The sequence below is a fragment of the Rhinolophus ferrumequinum genome, chromosome 9, assembly GCF_004115265.2.
Source record: "Rhinolophus ferrumequinum isolate MPI-CBG mRhiFer1 chromosome 9, mRhiFer1_v1.p, whole genome shotgun sequence".
NCBI lineage: Eukaryota > Metazoa > Chordata > Mammalia > Chiroptera > Rhinolophidae > Rhinolophus > Rhinolophus ferrumequinum.
In genome coordinates, this window is record NC_046292.1 from 1,908,837 (window position 1) to 1,933,647 (window position 24,811).

Below are 24,811 nucleotides of genomic sequence, written 5' to 3' on the forward strand. Positions count from 1 at the left end.
GAACCCTGATGGTTCCTTGCTGCTCTTAGGATAAAAGACAGACTCCGACCCCTGCTCCCAGCTGGCAGTCTCCCCACGCTCCCCCATCCTGCTGCCTCTGCCTCCAGCTCCACCGCCTTTCATCTGGCCACGCTCCTGCCCACCTCAGGACTTTGGCACGTGCTGTGACCCTGCCTGAAACACTCTTCTGTCCCTTTTCACGGGTCTAACTCCTGCCCATCTTCCAGTTCTCAGGTTTAGTAGCCCTTTAGGGGCAGCGGTGCTGACGCCCCGCCCCACCCTCCACACTACGATAGCCCCACCGAGTGCGGTCCCCTCATTTGTGGTGATCGCCTTGGCTGTCATTTTACATTTGTCTGTCTCCTCGCTGCAGTGAGCCCCATGAGGACAGAGCCCGTGTCAGTTTTGTTCATGGCTGTATCTCTGATGCCCTCCTTTCACAGCAGTCAGCACACAGTAGGACTCACTAAATACCTAAGAGTAAAAGGGGACAGAACGCAGGAGGGAGGAGGCTTCTGGAGATGAACCTTGGGCTCAACCGGATGAACGGCTGGGAACCTCAGGAAGAAGAGGGGCAACATGAGAGCCTTCTCATTCGGGAAAACAGGCAGCCTTTCCCTGGGAAGGCGGGGGCTGCAGACAGAATGTGGGCAAAGGGGGTGGCTTCATGGAGAAGTGGAGGCCGCTGCCCTTTGGGAGGCCACTGGGCTGCGCCTGAGCAGAGGCAGCTGTTGCCACCCTGGGCTGGTTGGGGCTGGGAACTGGGGGTGGGGAGCTGACACGGACGGGGCAGGGAGGATGGCAAGGAGGGCCCCTGCCTGGTGCACTGGCAGGTCAGCCCATGCTGGGGGTGGAAGCCAACCTGTCCCAGCCCCGCCCCCCGCCCCTCCTGCCACACCAGGGAGCCTGATTCCTGATCCCCCAGTTGTGGGCTGTCAGAGCCTCTGTGCAGGGGACCCCCCCTCCCCCGACAAAGCCTGGAAAGGCCAGTCTTGAGCAGGCTGGAGAGCGCCCTCCTTTCCAGGCCTCAGGATCTTCATCTGTAAAATGGGGGTGATGGTAAGTTGACCAAGTGTTTTGTGTGGCCCCCGCTCTTCAAAGAATCCAGAGGCGGGGCTGTTTCTGCAGCAGGGGAGGCCCTGCAAAAGTCAGATTCCGGTAGGGCTGGTCAGCTTCCAGGAGGGCTTCCTGGAAGAGGAGGCATTGGAGCAGAGCCTGGAAGCAGTGTGAGAGCTGATTCAGGTCGCAGTGAGGGAAACCTGGCCGCCTGGCCCTACACTCGGCAGGCGACGCCCGGTGGCAGCAGTGGGCGGGGCGGGCGGTCCCGCAGAAGGCCGGCGCCGGCGGCGGACTCCGGCCCGAACTCCGGAGGCGCGAGCCAACTTGGCCGCAGGTCACGTGGGCGCCCAACGGCCAGGTGGGGACGGTGACGCAGGCGGCACGGCCAGGTGTTCCGGGCGCGCCCAGCCGTGCCCTCCCGCCAAGTCTCGGAGCCGCAGCCGCCCGGCCCGCGCCTTGCCCGCCGGGGAGCCCACCTGCGGCCCACCTGGCCCAGCCGAGCGCGCCACCTCCTCCCGCGGGGCCACACAGGAAGTAGGAGGGCGGGGACAGGGAGGGACTGAGCAGCCGGGACCAAGCGCGGGTCCGGAACGGCCGCCCGGCCGGGGCGCGCGCGGAGCCTGCAGGCTGGAACGGCCCCACCTCCGCGGCCCGCGCTCGTCGCTTCATCCTCCGCCCCGTGGCGCAGGTAAGCCTGGGGGACAGGTGAGCTTGGGAGGGGACAGGTGAGCGAGATGGGGGGAGGGTAAGTTTCGGGGAGGAGCAGTAACCCGATGGGCGCCTTTCGTCCGTTTCGCTTTTCTCCGCCAGCCCCGCCCGGGGTCCGCGGAACTTTGCGGCCCCTCCCTCCTCCGCGCTGGAGGACGGGGCTGCGGGAGGGGACCGAGCCTGAGCCGGCTGGATCCTATCCCCGGGCCTCAGGCATCCCGCTGCCACCCCGCCCTCACCCTACACGGAAACTCTCCCGCAGCCGGAGCAGGTTAGACATCAGAACTGAAAGTCTTAGGAAGGAAACCCAGGGCCTTTGAAAGGCTGTCAGGAGTGGGGACAAAACGACCCTCCCAACCACTCTGCAGAATCTGCTGCCCAAACCTGCTTTGGCCCCACGAGTTAGCAGACCCAAGAATGAAGACCCCTCCCCTGCCGGTGGAACTGGTGGGCAGACCCAGTGCAGGCAAGGGTCCTGCTCTGCCTCCAGCTAAGAAGGCTGGGGCCGCTTACTTTCAGACACCTGTCTCGGCTGCCCAGCCTTGGTTTCTGCCTCCGGGAAGCAAGGCTCCCGGCATGGGGGCGGGAGGGGTGGTGACCAAGTGAGAGGCAGTGATGTGGCTGTGTGCTGACCTCCGCATGGACCTGGAGCCCCAGCAGGCCCTGAACCTTCCTTCTGTCCCCCAGGTGAATAGCCTGCACCTCCGAGCATAAGGCACAGGGGCTGCTTGTCAGTGCCTGCAGTCCTGGCTGGGACCGGTGGGAGGGCCCCAGCCCTGGGCACTGACACCCAGTGGTGTACTGCTGAGGGGTGGGGACCCTGGGTTCAAATCTTGGTTCCGTGCGAACTAAGGAAAATTATGTAAGCCCTCTGGGCCTCAGTTTCCTCACCTGTGAAATGCAAGCGCAGCTGTGTCCTCTTAGAGATGCTGGCGAGCTGCAGCTGAGGGTCTGTTCTGCAATCTGCCCTGCTGATGCCCACGGCCCCTAGAAGACAGGACCTCTGTGAGGGGTAGACCACAGGCACGGCCCAGGGAGGGGCCAGGCTGGCAGCTCCCAAGTGCTGCTGGAGGGAGTGGCAGGAGGTGGGGGCTCTTGGGGGACTTCCTGGAAGAAGTAAGGTCTTATTAAGTCACTTGGACAAAAGTCACCTGGACAATGACATGGAGTGAGCCTCCTCCCTCCTCCTGTCCCCAGCGTCTCCGGTTCCTGGGGGGTCATCTCTGACCCTACGTGGCAGGCACTCTTCACCTACCCGTGAGGAAACTGAGGCACACAGGTGACGCGGCTTGCCGGGGACCCCACATCTGCCTCCCCTGAACACACAGCAATCTGTATGTGATCTGATGCGCACAGCTGCTCACCGTGCATCCGGGTCCTGGAATTTTAGTTTCGTTTTCTGGATGGATGTCAGCTGCTTGTCATCTTCACCTGTGGTAGCTACCGTGCTCAGGCCACCGGCTGTCTGCAAGAGCGTCTTTATTTCTAGTGAGAGTCCTCACCCCTGTCGGATGGGGACTGGCTCCTCGCCCAGCTCTGCCCCACAGGTCACATTCCCTCTCTGCCTGTTTTCGCACCTGTCAGAGGGGACAGCTCCCAGCTTCCCGGAGCTCGATGAGGCACTGAAGACAGTGAGGAGAAAGCACTTTGGAGGACAGCTGCTCGTCACCTGTGCAGGCTCCCTACCAGAGTCAGGGCTCTGATTTCCTGTCCAGGGCTACGTTGGGGGAACACGGTGTGTGCCAGCCAAACCTGGGCTGGGAGCCGGGTTTAAGGGACGTCTGGATTCAGAGATGGGAGCCAGGACAGGTGTGCGCTGTGGGCCGAGCAAGGTGGTGTGTCTGTGACGTGTGCTGGGGCCTGCAGGTGTCACAGGAAGGAGGCAGCAAGGGACGGCTCCGGCCCGGGGAGCTGCCAGGCACCCACCCCCCAGTCAGGATGTGTGTGGGTCTCCCTGGACCCCCACAATGAAGAGGGACTCTCCAGTCAGCTAAGCCAGGTCTCTTCACCTCAGCACTGTGGACATTTGTTCCAGGTGGTTCCTGTGGGGCCTCCTGTGCGCTGCAGAGTGTGCAGCACACCTGACCCCTGCCCCATGAGACCAGTAGCTCGGCCCCAGTTGTCACCATCAAAAGTGTCTTGACAGATGCAGCTGAGGGTCCTGTCCCCCGAGGGGCAAAGCTGCCGGGCTGGCTGCCCCCGAGCCACCCCGGCCACCTTGCCCACAGAGCTGTGTGCTGCGTGGCTTACGCAGCTAAGACCTACCCCGAGTTCCATGTAACTCCATGTCTCGCACTTGGCTGGTCAGAGTTACCCAAGCACAAGGCCATCATTGTGGGTCGAGTTTGCTGCAGCGAAGACCTGGGTCGGGCAGATGGTGTCAGAGAAGCCGAGCCCCACCAGGCAGGGTGGGGTTAGCTGGACCTAGAGGCCAGGGTGGAGGGGACAGATGTCCCAAGGATGGAGGCCATGTGGTGTCATAATCCGACGGGCGGTGGTCCCACATGCCGGGTGTTTTGGGCCCTGGTGGCTGTGAGAGCAGCTGTGACAAGAGCCCCAGGGCCAGGCCAGGAGCCTGCAGGGGAGCAGGAGGGGTGGGGCTGAGCCTGCTGGGGTCCTGGGAAGCTCATCCGTCAGGAAGAACAGGGGAGTAGGGGGGCTGGGCTGCAAGGGGCCCACCAGGCCGGGGAGGGGCCACTGCAGCTTAGGACTGGCCGGGTTTTGTGGGGCTGAGGGTAGGCTGTCCAGAGACCTCCCCTAACGCCCTTGCTCACTCCCAACCCACACTCCTCACTTCCAGGCCCCTAGGGCCCCATACCTGCCCCCGAATGTGTGCCAGGGACACCAGGGCAGGCTGGTGAGTGGCAAAGGGAAAATCGAATGGCATGGCTTCCAAGGGCTCAATTGTTGGGGGCCCCTCCTGGCCCACCCTAAGCAGAAGCACCAAAAGGTGGCTCGGACCGTCTGGAAGCCTCCGTGATGCAGCCCTGGGGGTCTCTGCTGACTCGAAGCGAAATACCCAGGTGGACTAGTTCTTGGCACAGAGTACCAGTGACTCTTAGGGAGGGCGCCGTCCCAGAGCGGAGGGGACCAGAGCAGAACAGGTACCCGTGATACCTGGCGTTCACTCATCAGTTTGGGAAGTGAGCCTGACTGTTTGTGGGGACGTGAACAGGAAATTGTCCCTGCTCCCGGAGGACCCACAGACTCGTGGGGGAGACAGACAGACAGCACCCAGCCCTCAGTGCCGTGGGCCTCTCTGGAGGAGCTTACCAGGGCCACCTTTGCTGGGAGCAGACCGACCTCCGTGACCTGAGTGCTCAGTGCAGTGTCCAGAGTGTCTGGCCTCTCGGTAACTGTTGCCCGGACAGCATGGCTGTCATTTGCCCCGGAGGCAGCTGAAAGGAGTCTGTGCTCTCGGCCCCTCCCCTGTGCTGGCTCCAGGACACCAGACAAGGGCGAGCGTCCAGTGAGGACACTGAAGAGATACCTGTGGATCCAAGCAGCGGACATTGAGGCAGGGGGCATCCCAAAGAGCCTGACAGGCAGTGCGCTCGGGTCTGCACGTGTGCATGTGTGCCCTGGGCACACGGGCCTTGTGCCAGCACCATGCCCACCTCCTCAACACAAGCGGACAGCCGGGTCCCGATGGGCTGGCTGGTGGAGGCCGAGACAGGAGGAAAAGTGTGGGAGAAGGAGTTGGGCCGGGGAACAGAAGGGCACTAGTTTGAAAGGAAATAGTCATTGTGTTCAGCGTTGACAGAAGATGTGGCACCCATAAAAAATAACAGGTTGCCCACAGAGCCGTGGGAGCCGGATGGTGAGAACGACAGTACGTGTTTGGCGGGAAGGTTAAAAGATGACCTCAAGGGAAGACAGATGAAAACAGAGAAGAGGTCTGAGTCAGGAGGCAACTTCAGTGTGTTCATGCTTGTCGGGTTTTCCAGACGGATTAACCAGAGAGAACACACAGGTGAGAGAAGTTACCGCTGGAAACATCTGGACTTAGAAGACACACGTTGGAAGGATGCATGAGTACCAGGCTCAGGGAGTGGGTCCGTTCCCGTGAGCGCCGGAGCCCTGGGCGAAAGCTGGGAGACCCACACCCCCAGCAGGGCCGAGGAGGGCCCCATCATCCGAGGACGGACCTCGGATACCTCACCAGAGTGGAAGCTGGAAGACAAAGGAAGAAGGGTCCTCCCTCTGGAAGAAAATAACCACTGACGGGACTTTAAACTCAGCCACGTCACCAGTCCAGGGGAAGGAGAAGGAAGACATTTCAAAGACCTACTTTCTGGTCACTTCCTCTGAAGGAGGGACATGCCAGAGCCCGGGAGGGAGAGGAGCAGGATGGAGGAGGGTCTGGACCGCTGGGCGAGCTCCAGCCCAAAAGCAGGGGACAGGCCAGGGAGAGAGGACAGGGTGGCTGAGGGCACACGGGGCTGCTGTCCTGGTGGTATGGAGCGCGTGATGAAGACACACCACGCGGGGACGCTGGAACACGTCCAGGAGGAAAGCCGCAGGTAAACAGGAGGGAATCATTGATGAAGAGAGAGGCTCGGGGGTGGGTCCGTCCCGTGAGCCGACACACACGCCCTTGGGCATCACCCGGCAGGAAGAGGGTGGTGACGGCCACGGTGGAGAGATCTCAAAACAGCAGGCTTCACCGTAGTTAGAAATGAGGGCAAACAGGAGCGCGGAGTGGAGACCCGGGGGCACAGGGCGCGGAGGAGGCCACACCTGTCTGACAACAAACCTCTTCGTGCTGTTGGACTTTGGCACCCGTGTCCAGGTAGTTCTGTGATAAATTGAGCAATAGAACAAGGGAGACGTGGTATTGCCTGCGGTGGCTGCAGCCCTGAGCCCAGAGCACCTGCAGACCCCGGGGCCTGGCTAGGGGTGCCCAGGCCTGTGGGTACAGCCACCCTGCTGAGCACCCCACATCTGGCAGTGGTTCGCCCAACTGGTTTCATCCGGGCACTTGCTCCCCAGAGAAGACTTTGCCCTCTCCTGGGACAGGCCTGGGCTCAGAGGAAGGGATGAAGAAGAGTCAGGCCTGAGCCCCAGTACGGGGACCCCGGAGGGAGAGGAAGGAGGAAGGACGGGGCGGGCGGGGGCTGTATGTGTGGGCACTCGGAGACACAGTCGTGGAGCCGGCCCTTCCATGCTGCCTGTTCCCTTAACAATGCAAACGCCTCACGTTTAGGGTGAAAGGACGCACAGGGGTTTCGAGGCTGCAGGCTGCCCACGTGGGTGCCCTTTATTTGGCATGCTCACAGATGGAAGTCGGAACCCCGTTTTCCGGCCAGGCCTGGGTAAAAGGCAGACAAGTTAACATAGGGGCGGGGATCCGCGAAAGTGCAAACCTGCCCGGGCCCAGCCCCGGGGAGGCCTGGTATGACCGCTGCCATCCTCTGCCTGAATGAACCTAGGAATGCGCGGGCGGTCCTCCTGGTGTGGGGGTGGCCAGGGCTCCTGGGGACAGGGAGGCGCAGCCCAGCTGCCTTCCTGCGCGGGTTTAGTGGAGAACCTGACCTGTGCTGGGAGAGCTGAGCGGATCAGGGGCCAGGCTTTCGGGTGCCCCGCAGGTGGTCCGACTGTGCTGTACTGTAGGCCCGCCCCATGTGCCAGCCCCACCCCACCCCCCTCGGGGGGGTGGGGTGGGGGGGGCTCCTGGAAGCTCGGAACCTCCCAGGGGAAACCCAGACCCAACATGGGGCACTGAGTGTATGAGGTGGGGTCGGGCTGGGGCGTACCTGGTGGGAAATGGTGCCAAGAGGCTGTGACTGATTCTCGCCCAGGTCTGTGGGGCCCCGGGCCCAGGTCCCCTGAGCTACCCACACGTACACCCCCAGCATGGGAGTGTGTGACTCCCCCAGAGGTGGCATAGTGGCCTCACACGGCCGGCCGGCCTTGAGTGCAGTCTGCCTGACCCTGGGCGCTAGAGCTCAGAGAACCAGCCGCCTGGCCGCAGCCTGGGTCCCCGCAGGCCTGAGACTGTGCCGACCCTCCCTGCACACCCCAAGCTGGCAGCGCTCCGACCTCCCCGGGGAGGCCTGGTGACTGTGGCTGTGCCAGGGCCAGCTCCACGGCAGGCTGCGTGACTGGCCTTCGAGTGCTCGGACCCGAACGCAGGCTCTGGGCAGGGTGGGTGCTGAGAGGGCGGGGCCGGTGGCCATCTGCGTGCTGCCCTCACCTTTGCCCTGTCGCCCAGGACCCTGTGGCCGCCCAGCATGTCCCAGCGGCACTCAGACAGCTCCTTGGAAGAAAAGATGCTGGAATGCCGCTTCCACTCAGAGCTGCAGCTGGATGCCAAGGGGAGCCCAGCACCCAGGCTCCCGATGGTCCGGCGGTCCCTGAGGGTCACGGACAGTGCTGCCTCCCAGCCTGATGTCCCAGGTCCCCCGCCTCCAACCTCCGAGGACACGGAGCCACAGACGGTCATTCTGAGTACGCAGAGCCCCGCAGCCCTCAAGGTGGGCACGGAGCAGCTGATCCCCCGGAGCCTGGCCGTGTCCAGCAAGGCCAAGGCCCCCGCCCGACACCAGAGCTTCGGGGCAGCCATGCTCAGCAAGGAGGCTGCCCGGCGGGATCCCCGGCTCGTCGCGGCCCCCAGCTTTTCCCTGGATGACATGGACATGGACGTGGGCCCTGGGAGGACGCTGACACGGAACCTGCGTAACCAGTCCTACCGCGCGGCCATGAAGGGCCTGGGGACGCCGGGCAGCCAGGTGGGCCCCGTCCACCTGAGCCCCAAACTCCAGGCTCTGGCCGAGGAGTCCAGCCAGCCTCCTGCTCGGTGCCCAGCCAAAAATAAGGTAGGGGACAACAGGAGGGGGACACGCATTGAGGGGCCTTGGGAGTACTTGGGCAGGGAAGGTCCTGACCCTGACCACTGCCTTGCACTGCCACTTAGTGAGCACCTACTGTGTGCAGGCTCCTGTCAGTCTGTTTAATTAAGCCCGATGGACTTCATACATTCAACCCGTCCCAATGGGCCCGGGAGCCGAGTGTGAATGTCCCCATTTTACAGATGAGGCAGCTGAGGCTCAGAAAGATCCTTAGAAAGGACCCCGGACTCTGCTCCCCACTCTCAGACAGTGGGGAGCAGAACCTGGGGAGGGACCAGCCCCAACAGCAAGCCCTTCCATCTGAAGAACAGGTTGCAATGACTGCTTTGCAGCAGCACCTGACCTGACTCCGTGCCCTGTGGCAGCTCCCGGCTGCCTCTAGCTCAGAAGTCTGACGCCCCCTCTGTGTGCACACACACCCCCTGCCCTGCCTGCAGCGGTGTCCCCTCAGGGTTCTGTACAGAACAGAACAGGCACAGGGCCGGTGGGAAGGGACCCTCTGCACCCACAGTTGCCATCCCAACAGCCTTCTCTGCTTAGGGGTCCTGCCCAGACCATGAGCTGTAGCCACGGCCTGGACCCGTCGGAACGCTGGCAGCCCGGCGTGCAGAGGGCCGGGCCGGGGTGGGCCTTTGGCAGTGTCCTCAGTTTAAAGACTTCCCCAGCCTGGGAGCACCACCCTCTGTCATGCCTACCTGAGGTGCCAGGATCCCAGAAACTGCCTCAGGACCTCAGCACTCTGCACCCACCCAGGGCCAGGCCTACAGGGTCCATTCATTCATTCATTCACTATCGATTCATATATTCAGCAAACATTTCCTGAGCGTTCACACACCCAGCGATGGGGTACAGAGGTGATCTCAGTGGGCAGGCCCCAGTAGAGCTTCCAGGGCAGTGGGGCTGCTTAGGGAGCCGGGGGAGCACAGAAGAGGGGCTCCCCAGCAGCACAGGGCTGGCAGCTGGGGGGGGAGGGGAGGGTTAAAGCAGAGGCCTGGAGAAAGGGTGGGTGCCAGGTGGGGGAGGGGCCCAGGCAACAGCCTGTGCCCAGACCTGGGGGCGGGAGGGGTGGGAATGCTGGAGGGACTCGGGGTGCAGGGAGAGCTGGGCCAGGTGCAGCTGGGAGCACCACATATACCAGCTAGGGGACTTTTCAAGCCCCAACTCGTTTGGCGAAACCAGCTCCCACTTTCCTGGAACCAGGCACCTGCAAGGTCAGGAAAAATGGCGTAAATGGTGTATCCCTGCCAAGAAGGCAGGCTCTGAGCAGCCACTGGTGGGGCCGGGGTGTGAGGCCCCCGAGCGCCCTACCCGCCCCCACTCCCCTCTTTGGCCCTGCCGTCAGCCGCTGGGCCCTCAGACCTGTGTGGGCGCTGGACACTAACCCTCTTCCTGCCACCTCAGGCCACCCCCTCTGTGGGGTCCTGAGTGCAGCCCAGGCTCCCACCCCAGTGTCTCTTCTCGGTCCTTTCCTATCCTAACCACACATGTCCTGCCTCGGGCTTCCCTCCAGACCAGTCAGAACACACCACTTTTCTGAGCCCCCACTCTAAACTAGTTCAAGCCTGCCTCCTCCTCCAGGCAGCCCTTCCAGATTTGCCCAGCCCTTGATCACCTGCCCTGCCTGCTCTGAGTCCCCCTGCCACCATGCCCTCCGCATCCCTTGTGAAGCCAGCATTTCCCGAGTGCTGTCTGTGTGCCCAGTGGGGCCCACTCCTGCTGGGCATGTCTTCACATGTGGAGGCGTGAAGTCTCGGGGCCCCCCGGGATGGAGGAATCTTTCTAGACCCATACCTGCCCCTTCTCCCTGCTGAGTACTGATGCTTCTGTGTCTCTCATTTGACAGAGAACACTGGGGCGGAAACGTCCACACAAAGGCTCCTTCAAGGATGGTGAGTGTGGCCACGGGAAGCAACCATGGGCTGGCTGGGCCCTCACAGGCTTGTCACTGGGAGCACGCTGGGAGAGCGGAGAGGGAGGGGCTGGGTGCAGTGGCACCGGGAATGTGCTAGAGGGCATCCCTCCAGGGACTGGTGGGCCAGGTGGCCATCTGACCATGTATCCCTGAGGAATCTGGAAAGGTCTACAAGGTTCCCTTGACTCCCTTCTGCACTATCCCAGGGGCGAGGCACAGACAGAGCCCCCACACTCGCAGAGCCCCAGCAGACACTTGTTAAGCACCCTGTGTGTGCCAGGAGACCAAGGTCCCAGGGGTGCAGACATACCTGCCGTGTACTCTATCTGGGGTCTTCTCAGTCCACCGGGAGCCTGGTGGGGGTTGTGGGCTCAGGAGGGCGTGGGTGATGGCTGGCTCTGGGAGGGCCCCCAGCAGTGCATTCAGCCTGCAGAGGGGTGCCATTCCGCCAGGACCCCACTGGGAGGTTGGGGGGTAGGTACCTGCCCTGCCAGGGTGGAGCCTGCAGTGGGCACGAGGGGTGGGTCCAGTGAGGCCCAGGAGGGGCTTGGCTCTGGCTTCTGAGGACACAGGGACCCCACCCAGGACAGGCCCTTTCTCCCTGCCAGCCCCTGACCTCTGTGGACAGCCACGGGCCTGGGAGTGAGGAGCTGGCAGGACCCCAGTCTCCTGCCTCAGAGTGGGGGGTGGGAGGGGTAGGCTGGGGGTGTGGCTGCTGGGGCTCCGAGGCGCCACGCTCTGGCCGGCCTGGCCCCGTGGGCGGGAATCTGCGCCTCCAGCTGGAGGCCTCTGTGCCCAGCCTGGGGACACCCCCACCGCAAGCCGCCTCCCCGAGGCCAGCCAGTGGGCCCCTGCGGTGCTGATTTGTCTTCTCAGCCTGGTCTGAAGGTGCCACATTCTGCTCTGGGATGCCACCCCTGTCCTGGGCTCACCCGGCACAGCCATGGGAGCCAGCCAGCCCGAGGGGAGCCCTGCCTGCTGCTCTCAGGGCCTCCTCAGGAGGACTTGGCCTGCGGGTTCTGGGAGGCCAGGCCCACTCAGAGCCTCCAGGCCTGCAGGTGATGTGTCCACTCTCCCCAGACCCGCGGTTCTACCAGGAGATCCGGGAACGGGGCCTGAACACCAGCCAGGAGTCTGACGATGACCTGCTAGACGAGCCCTACGGCCCCCAGGGGACCCAGAAGGTGGCTGCCCCCATCGTGGTCAAGAACTACCGGCCCCCCCAAGTCACCTGGAGCCAGCTCCCGGAGGTAGGACTAGGCTAGTGGGGTAAGGCTCTCCCTGAGCCTGTGGGTGGCGGCCGCACACAGCTGGCCCAGATCCTCCCGGCGAGGGGGAGCCTTCCATGGCGCCTTGTCTGCACCCAGCTTGTAGCAGAGGTACCCTGCCCGCTGGGGTATCTTGGTATTGGTTGCTGGGGGAAAGAGCAGGGAGGGGCACGTGCCATCCATGCGTGTGTGACGGGCGCCCCACAGGTGAGGCCCTAGCCCTCTGCTTCCTGCTCAGAATGACCCGCAGGGAGCTGTGGGCACACGGGACACCATTCTCAGGACCCTGCCCCCAGGAAAGTGCCAGGGGGCCCTCATGATGAAGCAGAGGGTTGGGGAGTGGGCGTGGGCCTGGGGACCAGGCCTCGGCTTCCACAGAGTCCTGTGCCACTGCCAAGTGACCCCTCGGTTTCCACATCTAGAAATGGGGCCAGTCCCTGCCCTGCAGGGCTGTGGGGGACCCTGTGGAGAGCACGGCTGGGGTGAGGCCCTGAGACTCTGAGCAAGCCCAGGGGAGGCAGCTGTCGCTACCCCAGCAGGGCACAGTTGGCCACGTGCAGGCAGACTCCTGACCCGTCCCCTGAGAGCCGAGGGACGGGCTGGTCTGCAGGCTGTGGGCGAGGTGGGCACTTGGATTCTCCTCTGTCTGCGGTGCAGTGGGGCTCCCTGCTCTGCCCCCGTGGGGGAGAAGGGGCTGAGGTACTGTGACCGCCCACCATGCTCCAGGCTGTGGGACCCCCAGCAGGGAGGGCGCAGGTTGGGGTGAGGGTAGGTGGGTGGAAAGTCAAGAAGTACATGTTTATTGCCTCCAGGTCAGGGTTGGGGTTTCGGACAATGTACCCTCAAAATGCTGCCAGAGTTTTGATCCCAGCCCCCCAAGCTGGGGGGATCCTGCTAAACCCCTAGGCTAGAGGAAGAGGCATGGGTTTTAGCCCCCCAGCCCACGTGCTGGTAATGGCCTCTGGCCAGCCCAGAGGAGGGCAAGAATGGGGTGGCCCTGGATCCTGCAGAAGGGGCGCCCCCGGGCAGGGGGACAGTCCAGCCTGTCCCGGGGGGCCATGTAGGGACATGTCAGGCATGCTGTGGCTGAGAGCCACACTGCACCCAGGGCAGCCTGGAGGCCACAGGGCCCGAGGGGGTGGGGACCTGGAGTGGGGTACCAGTGGGGTACCAGCGCCCTGAGTCACCCCAACCTCCCACTCAGGGCGCTGACTCCCCTGGCCCGGCGTGTCTGAGCCCTGGCCCTGCCCCCGGCATGCCCTCAGGGACCCCTGCGTGGTCCTCCCCTCTCTACCCCCGCCTTGGGGCAGCTCTGTGGGCGAGTGCTCCCCTCCCCCACCCTCACCCCCAGTATTCCCCTCTGGACCCCCATCCTCTTGCTTGGTTGCCTCGGACCTCTTCGGAGGGGGTGGGCCTGCCTGGGGTGGGGTTTCCACAGAGAGGAAACCTGTGGGTGACAGGACCAGGCAGGGACAGGCCAGCTCAGAGGCCCACTGCACGGAGCGTAGGAGGGCCGCTCTGCCTGGGCCAGCCCAGCTTCTACCCTCCCTGGGCCTCTCTGTCCACCCTGGCTCCAGCCGGGCGGAGAAGACAGACTTCCGGGCTTATGTCCCCAACAGGTGGTGGAGTCGGGCATCTTGGACTCGCTGCCAGCAGAGGAGCGCAAGAGGCAGGAGGTAAGGGGCTGGGCGGGGTGTGCAGCCCTGTATCCAAGCCTCGTGTGGTGCAGGGGGCACTACAGCCAGGGTGACGTCCCAGGCCTGACACCAAGATGATGGCTGATGCCCTTGGCAGGGCGGGGGCGGGGGCGGCTACCGTTGTCCCTTCTCGGATGAGGGTGGGAGTCCTTGTCCAGCGTCACAGCTCATAATTGGCTGAGCCAGAGCACAAACCCAGGAGCTGAGCCCATGTCCCCACGGCTGTCCTGTCTGCCCACCTAGGGCCTGCTTGTCCAGGGGGCCCGAATCCCTGCCTGCCCCCTCACCCAGATTGTATCCCCGTGGCTTTAGCACCCGTCACAAATGCACCCTGTGCCAGACCCGTGTGGTGGGGTGGCTCGTCCAAACCCCTTTCCAGGCAGGACCCCGGTGGTCCTGGGGCCGCGCTGGCATCACTGTCCTCTCACCCAGGCCATCTTTGAGATCCTGACGTCCGAGTTCTCCTACCAGCACAGCCTGGGCATCCTGGTAGCCGAGTTCCTGCAGTCCAGAGAGCTGCGGGCGACCATGACCCAGACGGAGCACCACCACCTCTTCTCCAACATCCTGGACGTCCTGAGCGCCAGTCAGAAGTGAGGCGCGTGCACGCCCTCTGCGTGCCTGGGAGGCCGCCTGGCCTGTCAACATGTGACGGTGGCCCAGGCTCTCGGGAGGGTGGGAGGCCAAGTTCTGGGAGACACCTGCTCTGCGACTCTGGACGGCATGTTTGGAGCAGCCGCTGGTGGGAGGGACTGTGAGAAGCTCCCCAGGCCCTAAGGCCACCGAGAGGGACCCTGGGGACAAGTGAGCACTGGGGCTGTGGGAGTCCTGCACCCGCCCCCTGGATACTGGAGGTGGAACACCTCCCACAGGGCACTGCCTTGCCCGATGGCAGGCACGTTCCCACCAGGACGCCCTGGCCCAGACGGCCAGATGACAAGATGAGAGGTGCCTCCAGGGCGGCACTGTGAGAGATGGCCTCCAGTCGCACCCGGGTCGTGTTCCTTCCTGGGGGATCTGGTGCCCAGCCCAGGGCTCCGGTTGCAACCTGGGAGGTGGAGGAGGGGCCAGGCGCGCAGCTGCAGGTTCTCATGAGGCGTGTGTGCGTGTGTGTGTGTGTGTGCGCACGTGCACGTGTGAGTGTGCACGTGTGTGGGGCAGCAGGTGCGTGTATGTGCACCCCTGTGGAGGGCTCAGTCCAGGTATGCACCTGTGTGGGCTCAGCCCAAGCTGCCATGGACCCCAGGAGACCCCAGACGTCCCCCCTGAGCCTCAGCATGTCCCCCTTGCAGACTGGGGTGGGTGAGCAAGCTGATGAGGTGACTCTGACAGTTTAATTCATCAGACCCGCCCTCGCTGAACCCCACTCACAGTCTGCTGGCTGTGGGCCCTGTGGAAGTTTGGGGCGGGGGGAGCAGGGGCTGTCTTGTCCCTGGAGATGAGGTTTTCTGCAGAGCTTCAGTGACACTGACTCGGCGGGGGTTCTGGGGTAGCGGCTTCACCTCCATCCAGCTCTGACCCTTGGCTCCACGTCCCCCAAGCATGGCCGGGCTGAGGGCCTGGGCCCACTGTCGCAGGGGTGCTTCTGACCTCACACGGCCCCAGGCCGGCCACCGCTGTCCCCATGGGACGCTCCAGCCTCTCCCACGCCATGCCAGGCCTGGCAGCTCTCGGCCATTCACAGCGGCCTTCCCAGGTATCAGCTACTTTGGGTCGGTGGCTGAGGGCCGGCCTGAGACCTTTCTCAGAAACCCACAGGGATGACCGGCCTGGCCTGCCTGTGCTCGTGTGTGTGGCCCTGCGTCCAGGCTGCCGGGCCCTCCCACGCCCTCCTGGGGTTGGGGGTCCACATCTGATCCTGATACACTGTCCCCGTTTGCCCAGCTGCCCACCAGCCAGGCTGTCAGAAATTCTCGCAGGCGTCGTGGTTCCCCGTGGCAGATGGTCGGGCTGGGGGCCCGTGAGGGGGGCCTGAGGGACCCCTGCCCAACTCCAGGCTGAGGCCCCATCCCCTGCCCTGACACCCTCACTGGCCTGGCCAGTGTAACCCGAGCAAGGCCCCCATCTTCCATGGGGGTGGGGGGCCCACAGATTGATGGGGTTTCCTGTTCCCCCAGGTGGTGCCCGGCCACAGGTGCTGGGTGGGTGGGGCTGATGGTGGGCCCCTCGGTGCCTTCAGAATTGAGGACCGGAGACCTCACCCCAACCCCACCTCCCTGTCCCTGCTGGCCTCCGCCCACCCAGGCGGCGTGCGGTAAGGGCCATGGTAGAGCTGGCCGCCCTGGGCCGGTCACTCCCAGTGAGGGGTGTGGGCCACCTGGCGTTCCCCATATCAGGACGAGCCCATGCTCAGGACTCTGCTCTCTGCCCTTGAGAGGTCAGCCGGGTCTTATCTCCAGACGGGGCTGCCGGGGTGGTGGGGGCGAAGGGCGGCGGCACTGGAGAGGGGCTGCAGGGGAGGGGTTTCTCAGAGGGCAGAGCTCTTGCGGTGGCAGCTCTGCTTTGGCCGGGGCCTGGAGAGTTGATGGGCCATTGGCTGTGCAGGGGGAGGCTCGGCTGGCGGCACCGTGTGCCCGGCGGGGGTCCAGTAAGGCCCGGCCGTGGCCGCAGTGGCTGCCTGTGGGAACGGAACCCAGGGAGGCCCTGGGCCGGCGCCAGCCAAACATTGGCTCCCTTCATCCCCACTGCCCCTGCCGAGGCCCGGATCACGGATAAGCCTCAGAAGGGGACCCCAACAGGAACTGGGGGGCTAGCGGTCATCTGCAGGGAGTCTGCTCAGAACCCCCACTCTGAGCTGGGCAGAGGGTACTGGGGCTCTGAGCAGATCCTGGCAGCTCTGACCAAAGTCACAGAGCATCAAGTCAGAGTGACAAGCTGTGTCCTACCTGTCATCATCCCGTGATGCCCGCTGCAGTCTGCCCGAGTCTGGCGGGAAATAGCCTTAGGTTTGGTCATGGTCTGTGCCCACTTATTTCAGGTTTCAGCAGCTGATCTGTCCTGGGGTTCGTCCTGGGAGGGCTGTGGCTTTCAGCCCCTGATAGGAACAGTGGCCCAAGTCCAGCCCCGTGCCTGCAGTGTTCCTGCGAGCTGAGCTGGCCGTGTGCGCATGCACGTGTGTGTGTGTGTGTGTGTGTGTCCCAGGCCCACGGTCCTCGCCCCTTCCCCCCCGCACAGGTTCTTTGAGGACCTGGAGCGGCGGCACAAGGCACAGGTGTGCGTGGAGGACATCAGTGACATCCTGGAAGAGCACGCCGAGCGACACTTCCACCCCTACATCGCCTACTGCTCCAATGAGGTCTACCAGCAGCGTGCCCTGCAGAAGCTGACGTGAGTGGGGCGTCCGGGGCTCCGGAGAAGCTGGCACCTCCGCTGGGCGCACGTTCCTACTCGCAGCCTGGCTTCTGCAGTTTCTGCCTGATTTCTGTCTGGGCCCCCACACCTCTGCCCACAGCCAAGGGCGAGCCTGCTGTCTGTTGCAGAAGCAGCAATGCCACCTTCCGAGAGGTCCTCCGGGAGATCGAGAAGCGGCCCGCGTGCGGGGGCCTGCCCATGATCTCCTTCCTGATCCTCCCCATGCAGAGGGTGACCCGGCTGCCTCTGCTGACGGACGTGAGTGCACAGCCCAGACCGGCTAGCCGCCCTGGTCCCACCTGGCGGCGGCTGCGGCTGTATTAGCCGTGGTGACGTGGTCCCAGCGTCACTGCTGTTGCCCATAGACCTCTCTCTGCCGGGACCAGTTCCCACATCTTGTGGGTTATCCGTCATGTACCTGATGGTTCACGAGGTTCTTGCACATGGGTGCGTCTGACTGGTGTCACCCAGACCCCGCCAAGTCTGTGTCCTGGGCCATTGGTGCCTCCTGCCCGGCACCCCTCGGCCAGTTGCCCTGGGTGTGGCGAGGGGCTCTGAGGGGCTCCCTGCAGTGGCTTGTGTCTGAGATGCCAGCCCGTGGAGCAGAGAGGCACGTGAGGGTGAAAAGTGCACACACAGGCACGCACATACACGGGCGGGAGCCTGGCTCAGCTCCTGGGAGCCGCATGTGCTTGGTGGGTCAGCTGTCCGAGCCAGATGGGATGTCAGACCCTCCAGGGCGCGCTGGGAAGAGTGGAAACAGGCTGCGGGGGGGCCTCTCCTGGCTGGACCAATTGGCAAGGACTGGGTGGGATGGGGACCTACGGGGCGCTTGCTCCTGGTTCCCACCCAAGCAGCCTGACCTGGCAGAGCCATCCAGGGACTGTGTGCCCCAATGGGGCCTGGCAAGAGCCCTCTGGGCACGAGCTCTCGACCTCCCTGTAGCCCCCACCGGGGTCTGGTGTTGGTGAGGGAGCCCCTGCCCTATGCACCCCTAAACGTGGGGTGAAGGAGGGCACTGGTGCCTTCTCACATCTGGTGTCTTCTCTGCAGACACTCTGCCTGAAGACCCAGGGCCACCCCGAGAGGTACAAGGCTGCCAGCCGCGCGCTGAAGGCCATCAGTAAGGTGAGAGGGGACCCAGTCCCCCACCCCACCTGATGGCAGAGACACTGAGCCAGCTTTTCATGGTACCAGTGGGGAAAGTGAGGCCCAGGGGAAGTGGAGCTTGCACTCAATTGCTGAGCCCATGGCGAGGCAGGGACTAGAGCAGTCACAGAGCAGGCGCCTTGGGCAGGCCGGGCAGGTGGGGCACGGATACCCTCGGGGCAGGGCATGGCCCACAGCCCGGCCTGCTCTGGGCACACACCCCTTGCAGCTGGTGAAGCAGTGTAACGAGGGGGCCCACAAGATGGAGCGCACAGAGCAGATGTACACGCTGCACACACAGCTGGACTTCAGCAAGGTCAAGGTAGGCAGTCCCCACAGCGCCCCCAGGCCCCCGCCGTCCCAGGCGCCCTCAGACCACTCCCATGTGCGAGGCTTCCCCAGAGGCCTTTGCTCCTCGGCCCAAGGGAGCGCTCAGTAGGTGAGCAGTGAGCCTGGGCCTGAGGAGGCAGAATGGCCTGTCCTGGATGCTGGGCAGGCCCTGCACCCACGCCTGGTGCACAGCAGCCGCCGTGGGCACCTGTTGGCCGGCTGAATGGCCCTTTGAGGCCGGACCGCATTGCTCTCCCTTCCTCTGCCCAGCCCTGGGGACGGCCAGTCCCCCAGCTCTCAGGCAGGACCAGTCCCCACCAGCGGCAGCTCGTCCTTGCCCCACACCCGGGGCTCCAGCATCTCTCTGTCCCCCAGTCCCTCCCGCTGATCTCCGCCTCCCGCTGGCTGCTGAAGCGCGGGGAGCTCTCTGTGATAGAAGAGGCCGGGCTTTTCCGGAAGCTCGCCAGCCGGCCCACGTGCTACCTGTTCCTGTTCAACGACGTCCTGGTGATCACCAAAAAGAAGAGGTGGGCCCGCCGGTGGGAGCCAGGCTGCACACATGGCCCCGCCACGGGGGGTGGGCAGCAGCCACCACCTCGGGGCCAGGAGGGGCGTGGGGGGAGCTGGCCTGAGCCTCCTCTGACCTCAGAGTTGGGGGCACACAACAGGGGCCCCTCCCAGGCTGGCCTGCCCAAGGCAGTGGCCTGCGTCCCCCTACACTGTGACACACATGCAGCTTCCGGAGGGTGCTCAGTGCCCCCCCACTCCCTCATGACCTGCCGCCTGGCCTCCAGGACCTAGACGTTCCTGGCCTCTGTTCTCTGGAGTGGGGAGAATGGGGAGGCAGCTCTGGGGAGCGTCCTTCCGGCTGCCTGGCTCCCGGCTGCTGGGGGCCTGGTGGACGGGGGTACCCCGGCTGCCCACACCCCTGCAGCCTCGGGCCACCCCATCTCCCGCAGTGAGGACAGCTTTGTGGTCCAGGACTACGCCCAGGTGGGCCACATCCAGGTCCAGAAGATGGAGGCCTCGGAGCTCCCTCTGCCGGGGGGCGGCAACCGCAGCTCCTGCGTCCCGCACCCCTTCCAGGTGACCCTGCTCCAGAACAGTGAGGGCCGCCAGGAGAGGATCCTGCTGTCTTCTGACTCTGCGTAAGTCCAGCAGGGCTCCCCGGCGAGGGCGGCGCTGTGAACGCCGTGATGACAGGATTCCTGCCACCTGTGTCCCTGATCACTGTTACGTGCAGGGGCTGGGGACAGCCGGGTCCTCACCAAGTTCACGTTCCCGGGAGGTGGGGCACACCGGCCACAAAATGAGCAGCTGAACCATCCCAGGTGTCAGAGGCCTGAGGCCTAAGGAGAAAGACAAGGAAAGGAGCACTGGGTGGGGCCGGTGAGGGGGCCTCGTCGGCAAGGTGACATGGGAGCAGTGTCCTGGCACAGGCCAGCGGTGCAAAGGCCCTGGGGCAGGAGGGCCTGGCACGGAGCAGCCAGGACAGTGGGGTTGGCACACGGCGGGTGGGGTGAGGTCAGGAGGGTGTGGGCGGCCAGCACACAGAAAGGCACTGGCACTGCGGCTCCTCAGCAGGCGAAGGAGGGGACGAGGGGCACCACCTCCTGCTCCCTCCAGCACAGCCCCCTCTCCAGGTGGGAAGCTGAGGCCTCTGTGTCAAACAGCCAACTGACAAAAGGCAGGGGCTCGGGGCCCAACACCGGGAAATGGGGTGGCTGGGGCCTGGGGTACAGCTGCCCCCCAACTCTGACCCTGGGCAGTTGTGACTCGGGCCCAGCCTGCCTGCCCCTCCATGTCCTATGACTTCCCACACCGCGACCCCCAGCACAGCGCGTAGGGGAGGCCCAGGAAGGATGCCTGCTCATGGCCGGGCTCATGAAAGAGCGCCCAGGCAGCGTGAGCCTTCGTCCCCACGCTTGTCCCAGCCTGAAGGCTGCGTGGGGACGCTCAGACACCCATGGGAGGCTGCGTGAACCCCATCTTCCCACCGTGCCACGCTGGGGACAGGGGGCTTGAAGTGAAAGCCAGCAGGCTGGCGGGGTGGGCCTCGGGGGCCCGCTCACACGCTCTGTCCCCAGGAGTGACCAGGCCCGCTGGATCACAGCACTCACGCACAGCGAGCGGCAGGAGCAAGGCCCCGCCAACAAGGGAGGTGAGCATTCACCCCACAGAAAGGGCTCGAGCCCCGTTCCCGGCCCTGGTGGGGGAGAGTCTGGGCCTGGAGGGGGAGGTTCCAGCCAGCCCTCTGTCCACCCCACAGCCTGTCCCCAGGGTGACCTGCCCAGGTGAGGGGCCCTAGCCATCTGTACACACACACCCACTCTCAGGGCGTCCCCTCCCTTCAGTGAAGAGAACACTGCCCTGTGCCCAGTGGCTAGGGAAACGGGCCAAAGAGCGGGACTGGTTGGCCCAGGCTGGTCACTGCAGTCCCAGCCCTGCCCTGGCCCCTGGAAGCTGGGAGCGCCCTCTGCTGGCACTGGACACTTTAGCCCTGAAAGCAGGCCTGTCTTGGGATCTTTGGAGGAGCCCAGCTTCAACCAGGGGGGAAGCTGCCACATATCTGTGTGCTGGGGTCCCCTCAGACCCCACTGAGACCGGGCCACGTGGGCTGTGTTTGGAGGTGGGCCCTACCCAACCCGGGCTGCAGAACTCTCGACCCACCCCCCCGGGAGGCCAGTCCTGCCGCTGACACCCGCCTCTCCCCGCACCCCCAGACCTGCTCCAGGTGGAGATCACCAAGGCCTACCTGGCCAAGCAGGTGGATGAGATCACGCTGCAGCAGGCGGATGTGGTCCTGATCCTGCAGCAGGAAGACGGTGAGCGTACTGGGGGGAGGAGGGCGGGGGGAGGTGCTGAGTGAGTGTGGGGGCCCCAGCGAGGGTCTGGAGCACACTGGCCTGGGCAGCTGACCCTGGCCCTCTCGCCCCGGAAGCAGTTAGTGCACATGCTCACGGTGGGCCTGACCGCAAGGCCTTTCGAGGATATGTTCAGATGTCCCCAAGTTGCAGGATCCAAAGCAAATGCGTTGTCACTCTGTGTCCTAAGTGGGTGGAGGTGGTTCTGCTCCTCCTGGGGCCCCCACAGGTGCCCACACAGGGCGGGCGAAGCTGGTCAGAGCGAGCTCAGTCCCCAGTGCCGGTCTCAGGGCTGAGCACCTAACCCGGTGGTCACCTGACCTTGAGCCCGCTTGGCGGGAAGTGGTGGTGGTCAGCCTGACGGGATGCCAGGCCCCGGTGTCCTCTGCAACAGCAGCTCAGAGGTCTGGGGGTGCTGCCGTCGGGGCGTCCGTGGTGCCCGAGACCCTGCCCTCAGCTGCCCCCGTCTGGGTCCAGGATGGTTGTACGGCGAGAGGCTGCGGGACGGAGACATGGGCTGGTTCCCCGAGGAGTTCGCCCGGAGCATCACCAACCGAGTGGCCGTGGAAGGCAACGTGCGCAGGATGGAGCGTCTGCGGGTGGAGACGGACGTGTAGCCGCTCTGCGCGGCACCTCGAGAGGCAGCTTTAGTCCACACACCAGCACGTGGCCGTGCCAGGCTCCAGGGATAGGCTCGTCCCAGGAGCCTGAACTGTCCTGGATCTCCCCGAGGCCGCATGGGCCCCAGTGATGACTCCAGACACTTCGCGGGGAAGGTCACACTTGCCCCCCACCCGAGGGAGCACCCTCACAGGACCACACCAGCCCTGCTCACGGGCCCCGCCCCACCCCTTCTGTGTGCCCACAGGATGGTCGTGCCACGCGACGCAGGGTAGAGGATGGCCCTGAGCACAGGCCGTCTCCCTTCTGCGCCTCTCCTGCCCGTGTGGGACAAGGAGGGCCTTGAGTTCCCAGGGCTGCCCCCTACTTTCCGGGAGGAGGGCCGGCTAGAGGGGGCTGACCCTGTGGTGCCAGCGCTGTAATTGTGACTGAGGTTTCCGGCGACATTAAAGTATTTCCAGAACTCCTGGATTTCTATAGCAAATCTGAGTCCAGGCAAAGGCCACATGAGTCCCCAGGAGACTCCCCAAGGTACCTGGGTTGGGACTGGTCCATGTGGTCACCGTGCTGGGGTCAGTCCATTGTCTGGGACCCCATTCACGGTCATTCCTGGCTCTCCCTGGGCCCTGGCCTGTCCATCTGGTGCACCACAGGCAAGGCCAGCGAGTCTGGGGGCTCGAGGACACAGCAGAGCCTGTGGGGACCCCTCTGGGGTGTCCTCACAGCCTCAACTCCCAGACCTCTGCTCCCCTAGGAGGGAGGACATGCAGGTGGGAAAAGCAGGCAGCCCTCTGGGCTGGGAAGGTCCTGCTGGGGGGCCGGGGGAAAATGGTTTTTCCGGGGGTAGAGGGGTGTTGTTGGCTGCCTGGCCAGGCTCAAGGACCAGTCCACTCCCCTGGGAAGCCCCCCGCAATATTCCTGATGCCCATCCTGTGCCCCTCAGCTGGGGTGGAGGCTGCCAGCTTTGTATGACAGCCAGGGATGCAGCTACCCCCTGCCCAGAAGTGGGTGGTTAGGGAGGTCTGCCTCTGGACCGGGTGGTAGAGGGAGTTCAGCACCAGGAGGGTGGGGCTTCTCCTCCCCACTGCCCTCCATCGTGACCTCTGGGCCAGGCCTAGGTCAGAGCCCAAGCAGGGCTGTCCTGGGCAGGAGTTTTGGGGGGTGAGGAGGCCAAGCCAGGGAGAGGTATGGCCTGGGGGGGTCAGGCCCAGCCCCTCACTTCCTGGATAGGTGGAAATCTGGGGCCTTCATTTCCCCACCCGTGAGCTGGGCTTGCTCCCTGCTTTTCCTGGGAACAAGCTGGCCGCCAGCGTGTGTGCAGCTGTGTGTGCGCAATAGGTAGGGACCAGTGGGCAGCATCGTGGTAGGAGCCCACCTGCTGGCTGTCAGTGCTGACCCCCACGCTTGGGGAGGGCAGCCCGGCCCACCGCCCATCCTCTGCCTTGTACGGTTTCAGCTAACGGAGCAGAGTGGGTTTGAGAAGCCCTGAGGCCGCGTCCTCGGTTCCGTGGCCTGGGGCGGGCACCACCTCAGGTGTGATTAGTCTGCAATTAGTTGAAGCCCCTCCGCCCCACAAGCAATGAGGAGTAAGAATGCTTAGCCTGCAGGAGGGTCGTCTCAGGGTGCTGGGGAGGGGCTGGGGGCTTGGCGGCTGTTGGGGCGGCTGTGTCCCCCTGGGGAAGGCCAGGCCAGCTCAGGACAAGAGACCAGGCGGAATCAGGCCCAGCCAGCTACACTGCCCCTCCTGTTACAGGCGGGGAAACTGAGGCCCAAAGACCCTTTGCCCACTGCTGGGGTCTGTGGGTTTGCGGGGGGCCATCGAGGCTTCCTAGGACACCAGCCGATCTGGGCAAAGCCTGTGCCCAGACACCGAGGTGTCCCAGCCCACACAGAGGGGCCTCCTGGCCTAGGGTACCTGGAGGGATGTGTCTGCACAGCAGTGGGGGTGGGGCTGGTCCCGGGGCCTCGCAGTGGAGCCCCTCGCTTCCCCGGAGCCATCTCAGGCCCCTCAGTACCCAGCCCCAGGTGGGCAGTGGGCACCCCAGCCCGCCCTCCCTGGAGGGGGAGCAAGGAATGCGAATCACGACAGGGCCAGGTATGCCTGGTCCCAGTTTACCCATCGCTCTGGGGCAGCACCGCGTGGAGTGGAGCTGGTCACCACAGGGCTTGGAGGCCAGGGCCACCCTCCTGTGTTTGCATGTCCTTGAACCGTGGGTGTCCTTGTGAACTGGTGTCTATGGGGGAAGGTGGTACCTAATTAAAGCGTGTGTGCTCCAGTGACCTTATTCTTGCTTCTCGTGCCAACGCGGGTTTCAGGACCTCTGTGCCACTCGGCACACCTGGCCTGTTTCCAGCCCCTCTGAAACATTCCCATCCCAGGTCCTTTCTTCTGGGCGGCCCTGCCTCGCGCTACCGCCCCTGGAGGCCACCAGGGGCACTACAGGGGCACCATTCCTGCTAGCAGCCGCTTGTGGGTGCTGCCGGTTCCAAATCGCTCCCAGCTGCCCGCTGTCTACCTTCAAACAGGCCGGGCCTCTCCTCAAACAGGCTGGGATCTGGGGTGGAGGAGGAGTGACAGCGCCATCTGATCCATGATCTTTAAGGGAAGTGAGTTCGTTCCAGCGTGTCCTGGGCCCTCCCCAGGTGAAGGCTGGCTGGAGAGAGGGTGTCGTCAGGTTCAGGCCCCTGTTAGGTCTAGCAACCTCGGAAAGTCTCACGCATCCTTTTGCCAGATAAATTCCCAGATACTGTGGGTTTTGTTGCCACCTTGAACAGCACCTTATTTTGTATTGTTTTCTAGTTGGTATCGCTGGTGTTGAAGACTATTGATTTGCGTATGTTTTGTACATTTTACACACCTGCATGATTTGGTGGCCCACCTTGGCGAGTTCTTATTGGTCATGCTGATTTGTCTGTTGGCCCTTTCAGCTTTTCTATGGCAACGTCCCATCCCCTGAAAACCTGGGTGGGTTTGTGTCTTCCGTTTTTTTTCCTCACTGGA

At 64.1% G+C, this 24,811-nt stretch overlaps 1 protein-coding gene across 4 annotated transcripts; it reads left to right on the forward strand.

Moving 5' to 3' along the window:
- Positions 1–1,445: 1,445 nt before the first annotated feature.
- ARHGEF16 (Rho guanine nucleotide exchange factor 16) lies at positions 1,446–23,068 on the forward strand. 4 transcript variants are annotated; one of them, XM_033115206.1, is made up of 15 exons: positions 1,446–1,747; positions 7,982–8,585; positions 10,462–10,507; positions 11,611–11,780; positions 13,418–13,474; positions 13,928–14,088; positions 16,670–16,822; positions 16,975–17,104; positions 17,900–17,974; positions 18,225–18,317; positions 18,701–18,852; positions 19,285–19,473; positions 20,413–20,486; positions 21,049–21,150; positions 21,667–23,067. In XM_033115206.1, exons 2-15 carry the CDS (start codon positions 8,001–8,003, stop codon positions 21,804–21,806), a joined length of 2,127 nt encoding a protein of 708 aa, XP_032971097.1. In that variant the 5' UTR covers positions 1,446–1,747; positions 7,982–8,000; the 3' UTR covers positions 21,807–23,067. The 4 variants fall into 4 exon arrangements, 3 of the variants coding, with proteins under 3 accessions (XP_032971097.1, XP_032971098.1, XP_032971096.1); XM_033115207.1 differs by lacking the exon at positions 1,446–1,747 and adding an exon at positions 3,152–3,502 and having other exon boundaries at positions 21,667–23,068; XM_033115205.1 differs by lacking the exon at positions 1,446–1,747 and adding an exon at positions 5,657–6,290 and having other exon boundaries at positions 21,667–23,068.
- Positions 23,069–24,811: the final 1,743 nt, after the last annotated feature.